Genomic DNA, 20,512 nt, shown 5'->3' on the forward strand with positions numbered 1-20,512 from the left:
GAGCTCATCATTGGACATGGGTAAGATAAGGGCTTTTACAGTTCAGGAGTAAGGGGTTTCCAAATGAGGGATTTGGCAGGCAAATAGGTTGCAGAAACAGAACCTAACAACCTCCTGAAACAAAGACTTGATTGCAAGGTGATTATAACAAGGTATTCATAACAGCAAATGGTTATAATAAGCTTTTGAAACAAAGGCATGTTTGCTGTATCCTGGAATGCACAGTACAGAACCATTTGAGATTAAGGATACAGGGTGGGGGCGTAGCCCAACACTTGAGAAATATTTTCAACCATAAACAGATATGAATATAGTGTCTTTATTGTAAGATGACCTGCAAGTCTAAGATGGAGGCAGGCTGGTTTATTAATATGAGAGAGCTTAGAGGGAGGAACTGGAAGGGAAAATGATTTAATTATTATAATCTCAAAAAATAAAAGAAATACTTTTAAAATTTAAAAACCAACAAGATATGTGTGATATGTGCACATATGTCCCCAGTGGCACAGTAGGGTGCAGTCCTCAAAACCATCACATGTTGACTATCAGAACAGCCAGTGCCAGTTTGAAGGACCGTTCTACTGCTCGTTAAATTTTAAGTAGTATTTTTAGAATCGTTCTCATGAAAAAGAGAGCATACCTTATTTTCTTAAGTGGGAAATACGGGCATGCAAGACTGAATCTGTTTTGAAATGAGAAGAGGAGCGAGTCCTAGTCCGTACAGGTTATTAAAAATGCATGTTCCATCCAGTGAGGCATTCTGACGTGACTAAACAAGGACATCTGTTCCGTAGAGTTTACCTGTCTCAAGCAGCAGCAGTGGACTTCTAAGAAATGAAGTTTTTATTCTCTAAACCATTAAGTAGAAATTGGCCCAAATTCACTTCTCTCTAGAAATACTGAGTTTACTTGACATTGAATTGTCTTGTGTTGAACACATCGTTCTCAGAGATAGTGCCTGCTATAGTAAATGATAAACGGAAATTACTCAGAAACTGAATGCACTTAGAGATACAGATTTTGGTTCACTGAGGAACTCACTGTTCTATTCCAAGATGGATGTTGATTTCCTTTCTGCAAGTGTTCTTTCTTTTGAGATAATTCATGAAAAGGCACATACTACTGTAGCGTCATCATGGTTGTTAGGCCGAAAATGATGAAATTAATATATATTTTGGTTGTCTGTTAAGAAATGAGTCATCTAGCTTCACTTTATCTTCAATATTATCAAAATTCTTTCCATAAATTATTATAGACAGATCTTTGATGACAAGGTTGACAAGGTTTTTATAAGTAGTCTTGCTTTAAAATTGTTCCCCTCTCAGTCATGAATCTTCAGATGGCTTCCAAATACAGGTTATACTCACGTTTAGATCTATTTAAGCTTTTAAAATAATTTTATTACAGCTCTGGAAGCACACTTAGGTGCATTTCACTTTAATAGACAATTTGTTGGTTGCTATAATTACATATTCAGATTTAATGAACAGATAACCAGTAATTATGAAATACAAAAACCGTGTATGCTGTTTCTATTTAGGTATTGTAATAAGTAATCTTTCTTTCTTCTATTATTTCCTCTTTGGGTTAACTTTCCATGAAATCTATTTTCTTTCAAAAACTGCTTTCTTACCTATTAGAGAGAGGGATCTGACTAGATAACTTCATATAGAAACTTACATTCTTCTTCTTGCTTTCTCTTAGTGCAAGTTAGCATTTAATTTTCATTTCTATGTTTTGCTATTTCATTAAAATTGTTACAGAAAATGTCATCTTTTTGCAGGTATCTCTGGTTACTTTAGTAGCCAACACCCTTGGCTATTCAGACCTTGGTCCTATTAAATCCCTACGGACACTGAGAGCTCTAAGACCCCTAAGAGCTTTGTCTAGATTTGAAGGAATGAGGGTAAGAAAGTACTAAATTCTTTAATGTGAAATCCTTATAGTTTAATTACAGTTTGAAATAGTTGTAAAACAGGTATACGGTTATGACGGACTATCGCAATATAGATACATGTTCATATACATAGACATGTGATGTGTTTATATATAATAAGTACACACAGAAATGTAGAGTACCTACTGCATAAAAAAGTAATAAATGATACTATAATTTTTCTTTTATATAATATGGGTAGAAAAATCATATGATCCTAATAAATGGCCTCTCTTTTTAAAGTGGAGATTGTCCTATGCTAGAATTTAATGCTGAGATCACTGTTAGTCCTGACACTTCCCATATAAACATCAAGAATTTGCCTCATCGGATGTCAAAGTGATTTTTGATTAAGGAACAAACTTAGGTAGGGAACATAAGATATGATAAGAAAGTGAGGTAACACTAGCCATTATATCTAAGTTCATGCTCAAAGGAATGATTCAAAAATCAGTGGAATTATATCAAAATTGCATTTAAAGAAATCTAAGCCTCAAGAGATATGTTCTTCTGCCTTATGCTGCATAACAGAAACAAAAGAGAGTCATGGATGGCAACAAAGTGACACAGACAATAACTACAGCCAACTTAGTTTTAGGGGCCGGATTAAATCAGCAACTTCTTCATAATATCCAGAGAGGACAAGGCCTATATTGCTTTCATTTAGCACAATCTTGCTGTTCTTCATGAATGTCTTCTTCAGATTGCTGCCTGATTCCTCAGCCTACGTTGGGCTCTCACTTGGGAGTACTTCTATCTCCTGTTTTGATTTTTTCACTCACCAACTTCAGTATAGTAGTTATCAACACCTCTTACCATTAAATTGCACTTGACTTTTCCTTGTCTGCACAACACGAGATATAAAGAAACATCCTTTTACCTATGACCACATACCAAAAACTTTTATCATATTTTACTCATTTGCTTCTCTACTTGATTATCTCTGAGCAACGTAAAATAGAGACTTGTGTGGCTCGTTCCCTTTAGATATATGGAGATCCAGAAAGTGTCAGCATTGCTTGGGTATTTTTTAGAAATGTAGATTTCTAACTCAGCCTGGCTAGCTACCTCCAGAAGCTGAAAAAAAAAAAAGAATGTCATTATTTAGAGACTAGTCTATGTCATGTAATGAGATACCATCTCCAAAGAAGCTATAGAGATGGCTCAATGTTAGATCACATGCTTTGCCTGGCTCATTGATGCCTGGTGCATGTGTGTGTGTGCACAGACACACAACACACACAAACCTCTCCAGGGTCCACTCCAGATCCTGACAAATAATTAAATCTGTATTTAACCAGCCCCAATTGAATATCAGAAAATGTTCTGATATTTCAGCCTTGAATTATTAGCTCTGTTGACTTAAGTATCACTGTAACCCTTAACTAGTCCATGCATTCAGTAGATGATTGCCAAGTATATGAGAGATCACTATTTCAAAAGAACTCTTAAACAAAACGCAAACACCATGAGAATGCAAAACTCCTATTCCATTCATGAACATAGATGCTATGAAGATTCTTAACTATAAGTTAATTTTTTGAGCATTAATAGACTGTTGCATTCATACTTATGATTGGCCCATGGTTTTGAGCAATATCTATTGAATTTCACAAACAGGGAACATGTTTGTCCCTAGAAGACTATTTCTTTTGCTTAGTAAAAAAAAACAAGTCTACAATTTACAGTGTTTTTGTTGGTGGTAGTGGTTGTGGTGGTTTTTGTTCATTTTTATAGGATAAGTTGATCTAAATCAAAATATTTTAATATATTTAGAGGATGCAAATATTTATTTATGTTTACTCTGGAAAGAGAAGTAGTTTCTCAAGTGACAGAGTCACTTTGTGGGAATAAAGAAAGTACAAGTGAGACATTTGAATGCAAGTTTCCTCTGAGTGCACGGGCTCTGCTCCTTCCCTATCCCATCACTCTATTAATACACATGGCAGCTGTTGGTGGTGGTGGTGATGGTGGTGGTGGTGGTGGTGGTGGTGGTGGTGAAACGAGGGAATGAAGAGTGTAATGGTAAATCAAGCGTACCTCCTCACCAGTGAGAGAATTGTCCCTGGCCAGGGCAACAGCATTCTGAGAATATCCTATAATAGTTAATACACAATGCTATAAGAATGACACAGGAGTGCCTGGGACAGTTTAAGAAGATCTCACCATGTGATAACACAGCAGCCATGATCGTCAAGGAAAGTCAAAAGCCAAACCTCAGGAGGCACTTCAGGTGTGGGTGCTGTAAGTTTGATAGAAAGAGCTGAGTGTGTTTGGCTTTGGAGCTAATGACTATAAGGTACAATGTGAGTGATTCAGGGATAAGCACAGAAGGGAGAATAGATGGACTAACAATGGAGAGTTAAGTTTGATGGGGAGCTGGTCACTATAACCCCTCCTCCAGGCCTGTTCTTCCTATCCTTTATGGAGACCATCTATACAGAAACATCTGATAAAGTATGCCATGAAGAACATCTGTGAAGCTTTTCCTGTCATCACCTCATGCTTCTCTGGAATCTCTCCAAAGTAATTCTTATTGTTACAATTGAGTTGTCAAGAAATCACCATCAGTCCACTGGCAGTTGCAGTGAAGGAGGTTCTAAGGGACTCTTTACTTATGTACCACAGGTGGCTTTAATGTCCATACTGGCTAAACACATTTACACCTATCTCTAATGTGTCCTCATTTGGAAGTGTCTTGAAATCCTGCTTACTAATTTGAAAATTAAAAAGCAAATGCTAAGCTCTTTTCTAATAAACTAGCCATAACTCATTTGTACTCAAATGTGAACTAAGGCTGAAGGGTGAAAAGAAAGACCTGTTTTTGAAGAATGAGATAATTAGGAAACTCTTGGGAGAGATAACTCCTCCAAAAGGTGTGATGTAGCAAAGCTGAAAGCAGTGAAATCGCTGGGTCAATAGCAAAGAAAAGCTGAACAGCAGTAATGAAGGAGGCAGTAAAGCAAGCTGCACCCAGTGTTTGCTTCCGCTTCCGCTGAGGCCAGCACTGCCTACATTTGGCCAAGCACTTACCACTTACATAAGAGTTAATTTTAGAGTTAGAAAAACAGCTTTAAGAAAATTGCCTTCATTGTGTAGAATCATCACAATCTAAAGAGTGCAAGACACTAAAAGACTCCTAACCTTAACTCAGCCTAATACAAACCAGTAGCTTCACTGTATGGGAGAGTGGGCTTCTGAATGCTGGTGATACAAGGACAGCAAGACTGTAAATACACACATTGTTTATTTTACCATGTTTGTTTCTTGCTTTTATAAAGTTTGTAGATTTACGAATTTGTCTTAGCGGCATAAGGATTTTTGAAAAGGTTTTTTTTGTTGGTTTTTTTTTTTCATTTATTTAAAGTACAATATCACCGTGGCCATTTACTCTTCTATTTAAACTGGTAGCTTTACTGCCTTAATCATAAAACCAGTAAATCAAAAATCACAGGGCTTTATGACACACCTTGTATTGCTTGGCACACTAATGATCATTATATCAGCGGTTCAGTATAGTCATGTCTGTTGGTTGGACTTGCACCTTAAATCTGTATTGATGTCTGCTTAACATTTTCTGATCTTAACTAGATTTTCCTTTCTCTTGGGTATCAGGTAGTGGTCAACGCACTCATAGGAGCAATCCCTTCCATCATGAATGTGCTTCTTGTGTGTCTTATATTCTGGCTAATATTTAGCATCATGGGAGTCAACCTGTTTGCTGGCAAGTTCTATGAGTGTGTTAACACGACAGATGGGACACGATTCTCTGCATCTCACGTTGTGAACCGTTCTGAGTGTTACGCCCTTATGAATGTTAGTGGAAATGTGCGGTGGAAAAACCTGAAAGTGAACTTCGATAATGTTGGCCTTGGTTACCTGTCACTGCTTCAAGTTGTAAGTGAATCCGTTCGTGAACACTTGGTACACAGTAAAAGGTCTAAATCTCTCTTTAAATATGCTACTAACTAAAAATTAAGATGCTATGTAATTTTTCAAAGAGGCTTATTTTTTTCTTAGATCACATGCCCTGTAAGCATGACTAAAGAGCACAAGTTTCTCATAGTTTAGATTTATTCACCCATAACTGATGGTTTGATTTCACTTGAACCCCCATTGCTGCAACAGATAATTACCCTCCAAGTATTCACCATGGGACTTCTATGTTTATGTAACAAGGGAGTGAAGAGAATCTCCTAGAGGCAGAGAGAAGCCTTAAAAAAAAATGGAGACAAATTGTTTTCTGTCCTAATGATAAATTTCTCTTCCACTCTTGGAAAGTAGAAGTTTGTATGCAAAGTATACAAGAATTTGTAAAAATTTGGAAGTGCCTAATCAGGAAAAAGTCTTAAAGAATGTCCTTTATAAAAACATTTTAGGCAGTTTTAGCATGGCTTCTACATCTGAAATAAATGTACATTCTGGTTTTTTTTTAATCATAGCTTTTTTATGTTAAATTGGCATTTTTAAATAGAATGAAATTAATTTGATATTACTAGTAAGTATTGTAAGATTAAATAGACAAAATATATGGTAATTTCAAAGCCTGCTCTTCACATTCAATTTCTGTAAATATATTTATAGGCAACATTCAAGGGATGGATGGATATTATGTATGCAGCAGTTGATTCTGTTAATGTAAGTATTGATCAACTGAAGGCTGTCTTAAAATGTAATTTTTTTAGTTTTTTAGTTTAGCTTTAAAATTTGAATCATACACACTAAACCTGTTAGAAGAAAAAGTGGGGAAGAGCTTTGAACTCACTGGCACAAGAGATAGCTTCCTGATCAGAACACCAACAGCACAGGCTCTAAGATCAACAATCAATAAATGGGACCTCATGAAACTGAAAAGCTTCTGTAAAGCAAAGGACACTGTCATCAAAACAAAATGACAACCTACAAATTGGGAAAAGGTCTTCACCAACCCTTTATCTGACAGAGGGCTAATATCCAGAATACATAAAGAACTAAAGAAGTTAAAAACCAACAAACCAAGTAATCCAATTAAAAAGTGGTGTACAGAGCTAAAGAGAGAATTCTCAATAGAGGAATTTCGAATGACAGAGAAACACTTAAAGCACTTAAAGAAATCTTCAACATCTCTAGCCATGAGGGAGATGCAAATCAAATCAATCCTGAGATGTCACCTTACAGCCATCAGAATAGCTAAGATCAAAAACACAAGTGACAACACATGCTGGAGAGGTTGTGGAGAAAGGGGAACCCTCCTCCACTGCTGGTGGAAATGTAAACTTGTACAACCACTTTGGAAATCAATGTGGTGCTTTCTCAGAAAATTAGAAATAGTTCTACCTCAAGATCCAACTATACCACTCCTAGGCATATATCCAAAATATGCTCAAGTACACAACAAGGACATTTGCTCAACCATGTGCATAGCAGCTCTAGTCATAATAGCCAGAAACTGCAAACAACCTAGATGATCCTCAACAGGGAAATGGATACAGAAATTGTGGCACATTTACACAATGGAATATTACTCAGCTATTAAAATACAAGGAAATCCTGAAATTTTCAGGCAAACGGTGGGAACTAGAAAAGATCATCTTGAGTGAAGTAACACAGAAGCAAAAAGACACACATGGTATATACACACTCATAAGTGGATATTAGCCATATAATATAGGATAAACATATTAAAACCTATAGACCTAAAGAAGCTAAACAACAAGGAAGATGCTCAATTGTCATTCAGAAGGACAAATGCGATAGACATTGGAAGCAGGAGAAGACAGGGAACAGACAGGAGCCTACCACAGAGGGCCTCTGAAAGACTCTACTGATCGAGGTATTGAAGCAGAGGCTGAGAATCATAGCCAAACGTTGGGCAGAGGACGTGGAATTTTATGAAAAAAGGGGGAGATAGAAAGACCTGGAAGGGATAAGAGCTCCAGGAAGAGAACAACAGACGCAAAAAATAAAACTAAATAAAATTAAACACACACACACATACACACACACACACACACACACACACACACACACACACACACACACACACACTGATCCCTGAGAACCCTGCAGAGACTTATAGCCCAACCAAGGACAATGCATGGAGATAACCTAGAACCCCTGCACAGATGTAGCCCAAGTGGGTCCCTAATGAGGGAACAGGGGCTTTCTCTGACATGAACTCAGTGACAGGCTCTGTTATCATCTTCCACTGGGGGTGGGTGCTGCCTTGCCAGGCCACATAGGAAGACATAGCATCCAGTCCTGATGAGACCTAGGGTCAAATAGAAGGTGAGGAGGACCTCCCCGATTGGTGGATTAGGGGAGAGGCATAGGGGGAGAAGAGGGATGGAGGATGGAATTGGGAGGAGAAGAAGGAGGGGGCCACAGCCAGGATACAAATTGAATACATTGTAATAAATGATAATAATAAAAGAAAAAAAGAATTTGAATCATAGTTCTCTAGTGCCCTGAGTATGGACAAATGCAATGAAAAGCTGCCATCGTACTGCAGTCAAGTGCTTGGGAGGATAGCCTTTAGAGGTGAACCCTAATGTAATTTCTGTATCTATTACATTGTGAAAATTCTGCAATCAAATCTGAGCAGTCTGCTGAAAACATGAAGCAATCTAGTGTCTCCCTCACAGATATGTTGTGAGGATCCTCCAAGGCAGCACTTAGAATAGGCTTGGTGACCAATGAGCAGCAAACACTAGTTGGTCAAAGTAAATGTGAAGTTATTATCATTTATAGTTTTTACAGTTTTATATTTTGAAACACTTTGAAATAAAGTCTTTATCAATAAGCTTTAAAGATTACTATCTAGTTTTTTGTTCCTGTGAAATCCAGAAAAGACATTTTTTTATAACCAATGGAAAAATAATAAAATGAACATGAATCTGGTATCATCACTTTCACAGTTTCATTTGGAACCAAAGGTATGCTTTCAGTCATTTAGCTGGTGACTTGTCCTGTCAGTTTGAGATCAAGTACTATGTATGATTAGGCCCTTTTTAAATCACTTGGAGAGTGTGTGTCTACAGCATAAGTGTCTAAAACACTTGCTTATTACTGAACAGATGTGCTTCTGGGATGCTAACTTATTCTGGGTTAGCAGGGTCAGAATTACCTTGTCAACCCATAGGAGACCAAAACTAATATATTTTGTTGTAAACATGCTGTTGCTTTTCTTTTCTATAGGTAAATCAGCAGCCAAAGTATGAATACAACCTCTACATGTATATTTATTTTGTCATCTTTATCATCTTTGGCTCATTCTTCACTTTGAACTTGTTCATTGGTGTTATCATAGATAATTTCAATCAACAGAAAAAGAAGATAAGTATTTTAAGTGTTTCCTTCATTGTACTGAAAAAGCATTAGCTTGATATAAATTAGTTATTTTGCATTTTATTTTTAAAAATAATTGCTCAAGTATGCATTTGCACATATGTATACTCTTAAAATTTTGCTACGTAAAATTTGTGTGTCATAGTTTTAAAACATCATATTTATTATTCTGGTTTCTCTGATATTGCCTATAGAGGACCTGGACAAACATTCCACTAACTCAAACCAGTGAACTAGTTTGTTCAAAGTAGTTGTATTTATTTATTTCCAAACTTTTTTTTTTTTTCCTGCTAACCATTTTTCCCCCTGTGGTGTATCTCAGGATAACACTTAAGTGACAGTCACCTATGATGTGGCTGCTAAACTCGGGTTACTTATTTATAGCGTAAGAAACAATGTAGCTAATGAAAGTGAGATCTGCTGAGTATGCATATCAGTCACTGTCCTGAGCTTTTGAGCTCATGAATCCTCACATCAGCTGTAGTTTCTTTTGACTGTTATAATAAAACACCACAAAGTGTATGACTTAAGACGGCAGTAATTTATTCCTCCACACATCTGGATGTTAAAAGTTAGAAGTCCAAAATCAAAGGGGATTTTGGTTTTGTCCAGATTCCTGCTCTTGTCCAGGCCTCTAGGAGAGGAGTCATCTTTGTACCCTTTTCTCCCTCTATCCTCCTCTAATAAGTGCCAGCCATACCAAATTATGAACCTGCTCTACTCCATTTGACTTCCTCTTAATTAAACAACAATAGGCAACAACAGTATCTTTAATCACTGTCGCATTCTGGGATGCTAGGAATGACGATTTCCATATATATTTAAATGGAATAAAACTCAACTCATAAAATCAACTATTATAGTTCTAGTTATTGTTATTGCAATGTCCTAGGAAAGAAAATGTGGCTTTGGGGATTTGACGTAGGTAAAGCACTTACTTGAGAAGCACAAAACCCTGTATTTGGTTCCAGCATAAAAAGGAAGAAAGAAAGAAAGAAAGAAAGAAAGAAAGAAAGAAAGAAAGAAAGGAAGGAAGGAAGGAAGGAAGGAAGGAAGGAAGGAAGGAAGGAAGGAAGGAAGGAAGGAAGGAAGGAAGGAAGGAAGAAAAAAAGAAAGAAAGAAGAAAAGAGAAAGGACACAACAGGATAAATATTTGACTGTATATCAGACATCTAATAAGTAATACAGACTAAATAGAATTATGAATATACCTCCTATCTGTTAAATATTTAATCACCTCTTATAGCTCATCAACTATACTGTAGCTTCAGAAACTACATATATGAAATATTGAAAAGTACAATGAGAAAATTTCCCCAAAATGCACAAGGGCAGTCAGGAAATCTGATGTAGTTACTTATGTGTGGTATTTGATGTGCCCTTTGAAGGTCAGTGCAGCAACTGGGAGGTCAGAGGATGGACAATCCTTGTGAGGTAGAACAGAAATACCTAAGTGTATGCCTAACCCTAATGAAGGAGGCTGCCATTCAGGATGAATGCCAACTCGCCCAGTTAATATGCAATCTATAGTTAACGACTAAAACAAAAAAATATATACATGATGTTTGTAGCTTTGGGAAAACATTTTAAAATCCTTATTACATTTTGTTTAATAGGAGCTGATGTGCCATTGGGTGTTCCAAGCAAGGAATAACATGCAAGCAGCACACTGATATTATTGAAATTCTGTTTTGTCTGATACTGCATAAGATTCCTGTGTGTGATCTAGAGGAATGATCTCTGGTTAGCGTTTTAAACAGGTTATGTGACATTTCTACAGTCTGACCCTAGAGAATAGCTTTGTCATAAACTGTGCCCCAGAGTTCCTTGAGCCACAGATTATGAAACTGGGCTTTAGTAAAAGTGTCTGTGACTGAGGAAACCCATGTGAGTCCAGACTATGTCTTATCTGCTACATAAGCTGTTCTTAGAATATCAAAGTATTCTAGCATGACAATGGTTAGTAGGGGACATATTCAATGGAGATATTTTTATAAAAGAGTGTCTACATGGCTGTTGTGGATTGCAAGAGCATAGAATCTACATCTTAGATTTCTTGACAATTAACTGAGTTACTCTGGTTAGGGTATCACCTACAGGAAAAGAGACTCTTAGAGAATTAGAAGAAGGATCACTAGGAAAAAAAATGATTTTAGGTTGCAGGTTGGCACCTATAGATACATATGTGCATGAAGTGGCATAGAAGCAACGCACAGAATTCACTGCCACAAGCACAGAGGTCTATTTGGTTCAAAGACCATATGTTATCATATTCAATGTAGCCTCTTAAATATTGTAAATGTAAATATTTTAATTTCAGTTTATTACTTTTATCCACCCGCCTTAGAAATAAACACTCATTTTACCAGTTTTCTCAACAATCCATCATCTCTGCTAGTACTTTCTTCATCATTAATAAGTTCATGTGACATCTCAACCTCTAGTTTTAATCATAAGCCTATAACTGAAGGTGAGTGGGCAAGTTATGACTAGGTTTAACTTATAGAGTGGAAAGCTAGGAAGACGCAGACGCTGACTATAGATGTGGGCACCTACAGACAGATACAAAGTAGCAGTAACTGCTTTTAATACCTGCATCCTTATGAAAAAGGTGAACAGCAACTACATGAAATCATCCTTCATTCAAAGATTGAGAACCCCAAATGTTTCAGATATAATATTTCCTTGGATTTCTAAATACTAACGTACATAATGAGATATTGGGGTATGGTGCCCAATCCTAAACAAAAAGACATTCATTTATGTTTCATAGTCATGTTATACACCTGGGATGAAGGTAATTTGGTGTAAAATTTGAAGTGTATCTGCATTTTCACTAAGACCCAAGCCACTGAGCTAGGTACAGAATTCTCTGCTTTGAGTATCGTGCCAATTTAAATTCTCACAAGTTTCAGAATTTGAAACACTTCAAGTTTATATAGACCATTTAAGTAGGGTTTCTAATTAGTGTTACACTAAGTGTTCATCATGTATGATTTCAGTTGATCCTCTCAGAAAATGAATGGTGTATTTGCTCTATGAAAATATGATAATAGAGCTTTGGGGAAATCAAGAAACTTACGTATGGACAATAGCGATCAGACTTGATAAAACTCATGACCTAGTCTTAACTGATACACAATACAGCTTCGACATCCAATGAGCATTCAGATAGAACAGCCTGACTTATGGAATGTCCACATGGCTTTTCTAGGAGGACCTTTTGCACACGGCCTAGATGGTCTGTCATAAAACACAACAGTGTGTGGTTCTGGGTGGGAACATTGCAAAATTTTCCTCTGGGTTTTGCCACATGGATCAAAACATTGCAATCAGAATGTCTTTCCAGGAAAGCAACATCTGCAAGACTATTTGGGGCTTCAAAATTCTTTTCTGCATGCTGCTGTCAACTTCTGTTGAGTTTCTGACTTGTGAGACTAGTCAGTCACCACTAAGGACCAAGCACTGGTGACATTAGTATAAACTCTGTCATCAGATGAGTACCCTAATGACATAAGGACTGCCAGTCAACTAGGAAGGGTGAATAAAAAAATCTAAGAAAAAGTGTGCCTACTGTTAGGCATTTAACCAATAAGAAAAAGCCCAAAATGGAGCTGAATCCAGGAATACAAAATGGAAGGCAAAGTCAGGTCATCCTTAACTTCAACACCCAACATGTTAAGGAAGGAGTTGGAGCTTCAAGTCTCAGACATGAATCCCTACCACCCAGATTACTCTATATTATGCTATGACTTTGAAAGGGCCAATAGCAAAGACTAGTTCAGAGTCCTCGCAGTTCTGTGAAGATTGCAAAAAGCCTTCTGAAGTTAGCAAGCATCCAGAAGAAAAGCTTCTAGCTTTCCTTTCTGATATTTGGTCTTGTCCGGTGAAAAGGTGTTTAAAATGTCACTATGACATCAGCTTCTTTTTTTTGTTTAATCTTGGTGACTGCATTCCTTCTTGTTTCATTATTTGGTAGTCTGCCAGATCCCTCAAGACCAATCAATCACTCAGAGCTTCCTTAATACCTGAACTTCACATGTATACTGTTGATATCCAATAAATAAATATTGAAACTGGGGAGGAATATTAAAAATCCAGTTCCTTTATATAGAGATAGACATCTATTCTGAAATACAGAACTACATGCTCATTTCTAGAACTATCTGTAATTTTTCCTCTATTAATGAGATGGTGACATGAGGAAATAAATATAATAAAAAATTAGTACTATGTTAGTTGTTGTTTTAGAACCCTACTCCTCATTAGAGTCCTAAACATCAGCCAAAGCATGAACTATGACTTTAAGTTTTCCTAATCTATCTATTATTTAGCACATATATTTTCTAGTAAGAAAAATAACATGAGAAATAAAACCTCAGCAAATAGGCTGAAATAGAACAGATTGCTATATCCAAAAGCAATTGAGCCAGCCATGTTTATCTGAAATGTGTATGCTCTACATATGTGGATTTTAGTATGGCCATGTTTATACATAGGTGATTTTTTCAGGCATCTTATGTATAGCTTCTAAATATGTTACAAAGTGAATTTCTTCTCTATTTTTATATATTTAATGTTTTCTGTGAATCAGAAACTAGAACTACACTTTGATTTTGGTTTTAACTAGATTTCTCTTTTATTCCTTTACCTGGGAGGTCAAGACATCTTTATGACAGAAGAGCAGAAAAAATACTATAATGCCATGAAGAAGCTGGGGTCCAAGAAACCGCAAAAACCAATTCCTAGGCCAGGGGTAAATACATATACATACATACATACATACATATATATATATATTCATATACACATATATATATTAAATTTGTAATGTATTTTTACTTTTTTATAAAATGTATTTATTTAAGTTTTTTTTACAATATATTTTGATTGTGTTTGATCCCAACTTCTCCAAGAACCCCTGTTTGTTTAATTTATTCTGCATTCTGTCTCATTTTGGGCTTGTTTTGCAGAACAAGTTTCAAGGATGCATATTTGACTTAGTGACCAACCAAGCTTTTGATATCACCATCATGGTTCTTATATGTCTCAACATGGTAACCATGATGGTAGAAAAAGAGGACCAAAGTAAGTACATGACTAATGTCTTATACTGGATCAACGTGGTCTTCATTATCCTCTTCACTGGGGAGTGCGTGCTGAAGCTGATCTCCCTCAGACATTACTACTTCACTGTTGGATGGAACATTTTTGACTTTGTGGTGGTGATCCTCTCCATTGTAGGTAAGGCCATTTGCTCATCAAATCTTAATTCTGGATGAAGTCTGCATGTGTTCAAAGTAGTGTCTGGATTCTTGAGATCTGTCTTACCTTCAAGTGACTTATTAGCATGAAAGAGCGAAGGTGATGTATAAAGAAAGCAACATCTGGGTCAGAATTCTGAGGTCAAGCTCCAGCACTGAAAGCCAAAGGTCTGAGTTTGTCAGAAAGAATTTCTGTTGAGATTAGTTTCCAGATGTGCCTCTGGGGGCATGCTTACAGATCTCTATTCACAGATGTGTCTTAGAAAGCAGTGAAAAGTGTGCAATTATGTTTAGTTTTAGTGAAAGAGTTGGCTATGGCCATGGACACTTACCTGACATTCTCGCATTAAGGACGCTGTGACTCTGAACCCCTCTGTGTAATCCAGCACTAAGGAGACTTTGCCAGGAGGATAGGGAGTTCAAGACCATCCTAGGCTACTTAGTTGGGAAGTCTCAAACTTAAATAGATAGATAGACAGACAGATAGATAGATAGATAGATAGATAGATAGATAGATAGATAGATAGATAGACAGATAGATAGATAGAAAGATAGGAGTTTGGAAAAGATAAATTATAAAATATGCTTATCAACATTGATAATTATCTAAAATGTTGGTCAAAAATATACTTGAAAAGTTTAATTCAAAGTTACATTAAGAGTAGGATTAGAAATCCAGTAATATATTTACTGCATATCATATTCTATGAGAAAAGTAAAGGACAAAAAGACTGAAATAATTGAAAGCTTATGCTTAGTTACAAAGGCTGTTACTGAATTATAACTTTTTACAGATTTTTTATTCATACATATGTGCTTAATTACAAATACTATTATTGAATCCTGGCTTTCTGAAGATTTTTTATTCACGTGTATGTATCTGTGTGAATGTATGTGATGTATGTTGTTGCCCACAAAAGCGGGAAGAGGGAGTTAGACCCCCTAGAGCTGAAGTTTCAGGCAGTTGCCAGCCTCCTACAAGGGTTGGAAACCAAACTCAGTTTCTCTGCAAAAGCAGCAAGAGTCCTTAAACTCTGAGAGACCATTCCAGCCCCAGTGACTACTTACGGAAATCAATTTATAATTTTAATGAAACAATCAGTGAACCTTTTATATGGTGGTGATGTAGACTGAAAATACAGCACTGATAACAGTGTTTAAAAGTTCAAATGATACGGAGAAACTAAACACTAGACTTTAATATGCAATTAGTAATTTATGCAGGTTAATTACCATAAAAAATCAAAGGATGGCATTTAAAATATGTGAAGCACACCTTTAATCTTGGCACTGGGGAGGCGCAGGTAGTCAGATCTTCATGAGTTCCAGGCCTGGGGTACATAGCAAATTCCAGTCCCTAGCCAAGGGCAGGGGCTGTATAGTCAGATCCTATCTCAAAAATATCAAAAATAAAAATAAAGAAAAGAAAAAGAAAGTGGCTTTAAATTAGAAAATTGTATAAAATTTTTACACACATACACATATATATTTTATTAGTAGGATTTAATTTATGTGTAGCTCTAGCACTGGGCCCCACTCTGAGCCCTGGAAATAGAATTTCTGCATGAGCGTGGGTAATCCTTTCTACTCACAACAGAAGCTTTAGTTTCAAGAAAATGAAAAATGTCTTACAGGCAAAAATAGAGAGGAGTGTGTCTATGAATTTAGCTAAGATTGAAAAATGTCACAAGCAATTGTTTGCTAACACAATGAATTAAAGATAGAAAAGAAATTCTGAATTTATAAAGATGTCAGATGAAGATATTTAGGTTCATGGCATTGTGCCGCATGCATATTTAAACATTTCCATCTGTTTCCTTCCAATATAGGAATGTTTCTTGCCGAGATGATAGAGAAGTATTTTGTGTCCCCTACCCTGTTCCGAGTCATCCGCCTGGCCAGGATTGGCCGAATCCTCCGCCTCATCAAAGGCGCCAAGGGGATCCGCACGCTGCTCTTTGCTCTGATGATGTCTCTTCCTGCTCTGTTCAACATCGGCCTCCTGCTTTTCCTGGTCATGTTCATCTACGCCATCTTTGGGATGTCCAATTTTGCCTATGTTAAAAAGGAAGCTGGAATTAACGACATGTTCAACTTTGAGACTTTCGGCAACAGCATGATCTGCCTGTTCCAAATCACCACCTCTGCAGGCTGGGATGGACTGCTGGCCCCCATCCTCAACAGTGCGCCCCCTGACTGTGACCCAAAAAAAGTTCACCCAGGAAGTTCTGTAGAAGGGGACTGTGGAAACCCATCGGTGGGGATTTTCTACTTTGTCAGCTACATCATCATATCCTTCCTGGTTGTGGTGAACATGTACATCGCCGTCATCCTGGAGAACTTCAGCGTTGCCACTGAAGAAAGCACAGAGCCCCTGAGCGAGGACGACTTTGAGATGTTCTACGAGGTCTGGGAGAAGTTCGACCCGGATGCCACTCAGTTCATAGAGTTCTGCAAACTCTCTGACTTCGCAGCTGCCCTGGATCCTCCCCTCCTCATCGCCAAGCCAAACAAAGTCCAGCTCATCGCCATGGATCTGCCCATGGTGAGTGGAGACCGCATCCACTGCCTGGACATCTTATTTGCTTTTACAAAGCGGGTCTTGGGTGAGAGCGGAGAGATGGATTCTCTTCGTTCACAGATGGAAGAAAGGTTTATGTCTGCAAACCCTTCCAAAGTGTCCTATGAACCCATCACAACCACACTAAAGCGAAAACAAGAAGATGTATCTGCGACTATCATTCAGCGGGCTTACAGACGGTACCGCCTTCGGCAGAATGTCAAGAATATATCAAGTATATACATAAAAGATGGAGACAGGGATGATGACTTGCCCAATAAAGAAGATATAGCTTATGATAATGTCATCGAGAACTCGAGTCCAGAAAAGACAGATGCAACTGCCTCTACCATCTCTCCACCTTCCTATGACAGTGTCACAAAGCCAGGTCAAGAGAAATACGAAACAGACAAAACAGAAAAGGAAGACAAAGGGAAAGATGGGAAAGAAAGCGGGAAGTAGGGCTTCGTTTTGATATACTGTTTACAGCCTGCGAAGGTGACTCACTTGTGTTAAGACTCTTTCGTGGAGGTCCATGCCAAAGTCTTTTTACCAAAATATTTTCCAAGGCACCAGAGCCACTAGCTCTGATCCAACGAGACAGAGGGCGGCATTGACCCATAGCTATTTTTGCATTGGTAAAAGATTCTGTAAGAACTGTGAGTGTATCCCATAGGGAATCATCATTGCTGCAATCAAGGGTGACTTAATCACGTAACAAATCAGAAAACCGTGGCGAACATTTGCTCCTTTGCCTCCATGTCTTTTCTCTAGATTCTAATTAAACGTGTACCACATGTAAATATAGAAATTCGAGTAGACACACATACATGCACACAGACACAGTCACAAACAGGATTAGCGATGAGTTAGAACTCAACGCAAGTATTTTGCCTTTGGTTTGCAATGAAATTCCTTGTAAAAGTCATGGTAATTGGTAACGAAGGTTTTGTCAAAACACCTTAATGTTGGGGAGTCCAATATATGGGAATCTTTACCCATAGAGAGTTGTTTATATTTTTGAGGTGCTGAAACTTATCCTACATTGCATCAAAAGCAATTTATACGCATCTATAAAATGTCATGGGATTGAGAACGTATGTAGGACACTTATTTAAGAAATCTCTTTCATTTACATAGATTAGCATTCACCTTGATTTATGGACATCATTAAAACTTTTCCTTCACATGATTCTCCCACATCAGTTGCTCGTCTGGAACTTCAGACACATATCACTGAGAACAGCCAGTGTGACTTCCCTGTGTCCCACTTTGCAAGTACAGTAACAACAGGCCTTGAGAAATGATTTGAGATGTAAACATCACGTTTCTCAATATAAAAACATGAATATTATTGACAGAAAAATTAATTTACAAGGTTTTATTTACTCATATTTATTCAATCCGGCTCCCCCACCAAGACAGCTAATGACTCAACTGTTAATGCCAGTTGCCACATTTATCTTCTTAGGCAGTTTCGGTTTGTCATACTTTATCTCTAAGCAAATTTAACGTTCCTTTTAATGACATATACCCTGAAATGCAATTAGATACTTGATACCTTAGCACTTGTTTGAGCAGATGACTGGAGTACAGTGTGTACTGCATCTCGTAAACACAATCCTTAATGTGTCTGGCAGCTTCCCAAGTTACAATGAACACCAGGCTTTTAATGCCTGCTCACCAGGTGTTTAGTATGAATGAGACGGCATTCAAAGAGTGAGTCTCCTCAGCTTGCTTTATTGCGACTAACTTTCCCCATCATAGAATTAATCCTCTGCACCTCTATTATTTTCCCTGTAAATAACATAGAATTCACTTCCTCCTTAATGTTCTATTCTATGGTGTGAAATATATTTTTGCACTGATCAGTAAAATAGCCCTTATTAGGATATTGATAGGCTTATCATTTTAAGAGCATGTTTATTTTGAGCTAGTTGTAATTGCCCTACCTAGGATTAGAAATCTACTTCACATTTTTAAAGCACTTGTTAAAATGAGTGGGCCTGACACATTCTCTCATAATTTTATTCTGACAATGTGAAATCTTTCTTCCAACACATTATTCTTGTAGAGAAAAAAAAAATGAGCTATGTAAGTACAAACAGGTTTTATTTAGAAGATTCTGAGGGAAAGTTTGAAGTAAATATATAAGACATACTTCAGTTTTCTTTTGAAATTCAAAAGTAACACAAAATATTAAGATATTAAGTAAATAAAACACATGCTTTATTTCTTACTCAATTGAAAAGAAAGGCTTAATACCCTTAGAGAAATGAAGAAACATAGATAGAAAATAAGAAATGAAGAGAGGAAGAAAAGAAGAAACAAAGGTATAAGAAGGAGAAAAACAGATAATCACACAGAACTTGTTCAAAATGTTTCCACACTATGGTGCCTTGTCCAGTGTCCTATTGAAGGAGTCTCATTCCACACATTTGTCCTAAGGGACATAAGAAATTAAGTGTAAGGCAGAAGGTTCTTTACATTTACATTTCATCATTAACAGTTTGGGAAGCTAGCATTTAATTTCTATGGAAGAAGCCAAGCAGTGCTCAGCTAGACAATGTATAGCATTGTGTATCTGTGAGAAGCTAAAATAGGTTTGGAAAATTCAATTAGGGAGTCAAACAAAACTTTCCATTTGTAACCACTTTTAATACATTCAATTAAGAAAGCAGTTTTACATTATTTTGAACTCCTAAAAATAAAACTGTATTGCCCATTTTTATGGCTATATTATGTATGGATGTTTGGTATGGATTATTTGTAATTTACTATTAATATTTCTACAATGACTAATTTTTATGTAAATTTAAAATAAGTTGACAGCTGGTTCCTCAACATCTTTTTTTTTTTTTTAGCATTGCAAAAATTAACTGGTATAAAGTTTCTCTTTTTTCTATTTCATGTGGAACATATTTCATTCTGAACTATATATTTTAATGTGATATTAAGTTTTATACATACATGTGTTTATCTTCAAATTCATTACTTATGACATTGAAAAATGGTATTTGACACTACAATAGCATTTAGGAAAATCTTAAAGCAAGCTTACATCCTTTTTTTTGTGTTGGTTAGCATTTGCACTAACTATAAAAGGTCACCCAATAGAAATTATTAGTCAGATAGTCACTGAGATTCTCTAACCTATTGATGTAGAATGGTGACTACCCAGAAATATAAATTAAGATTAAATAGAAGAAAGCATATGTGAACACAAATCCATGCACATGATTTGGGCAAAAACAGGAAAATCTCATTTTACTGTTCTGCCTCTTTTCACTGTGTAAAAAGTATAAAAGGTTCTGTGGGCTATTTCTAAATTTAAATTATCATAATTTGCAATCATAAATGTGTAGCACGACTTTGTAGAATTTTGATAGTTTTATAAAAAATTAAAAAATAAATGCATATGTAAAT

General features: G+C 36.7%; 1 protein-coding gene across 1 annotated transcript in view; it reads left to right on the forward strand.

Moving 5' to 3' along the window:
* The window catches only part of Scn9a (sodium voltage-gated channel alpha subunit 9), a 163,576-nt gene extending 143,740 nt beyond the window's left edge, over positions 1 to 19,836 (forward strand). Inside the window, exons 21-27 of the mRNA XM_055600182.1 lie at positions 1,784 to 1,906; positions 5,552 to 5,833; positions 6,521 to 6,574; positions 9,113 to 9,250; positions 13,914 to 14,018; positions 14,236 to 14,506; positions 16,356 to 19,836. Coding sequence (XP_055456157.1) covers positions 1,784 to 1,906; positions 5,552 to 5,833; positions 6,521 to 6,574; positions 9,113 to 9,250; positions 13,914 to 14,018; positions 14,236 to 14,506; positions 16,356 to 17,548 — 2,166 coding nt within the window. The 3' untranslated portion in view covers positions 17,549 to 19,836. The remainder of the gene's footprint in view (positions 1 to 1,783; positions 1,907 to 5,551; positions 5,834 to 6,520; positions 6,575 to 9,112; positions 9,251 to 13,913; positions 14,019 to 14,235; positions 14,507 to 16,355) is intronic.
* Positions 19,837 to 20,512: the final 676 nt, after the last annotated feature.

The sequence above is a fragment of the Psammomys obesus genome, unplaced genomic scaffold (genome assembly GCF_907164565.1).
Source record: "Psammomys obesus unplaced genomic scaffold, mPsaObe1.curated_primary_1811, whole genome shotgun sequence".
Taxonomy (NCBI): Eukaryota; Metazoa; Chordata; class Mammalia; order Rodentia; family Muridae; genus Psammomys; species Psammomys obesus.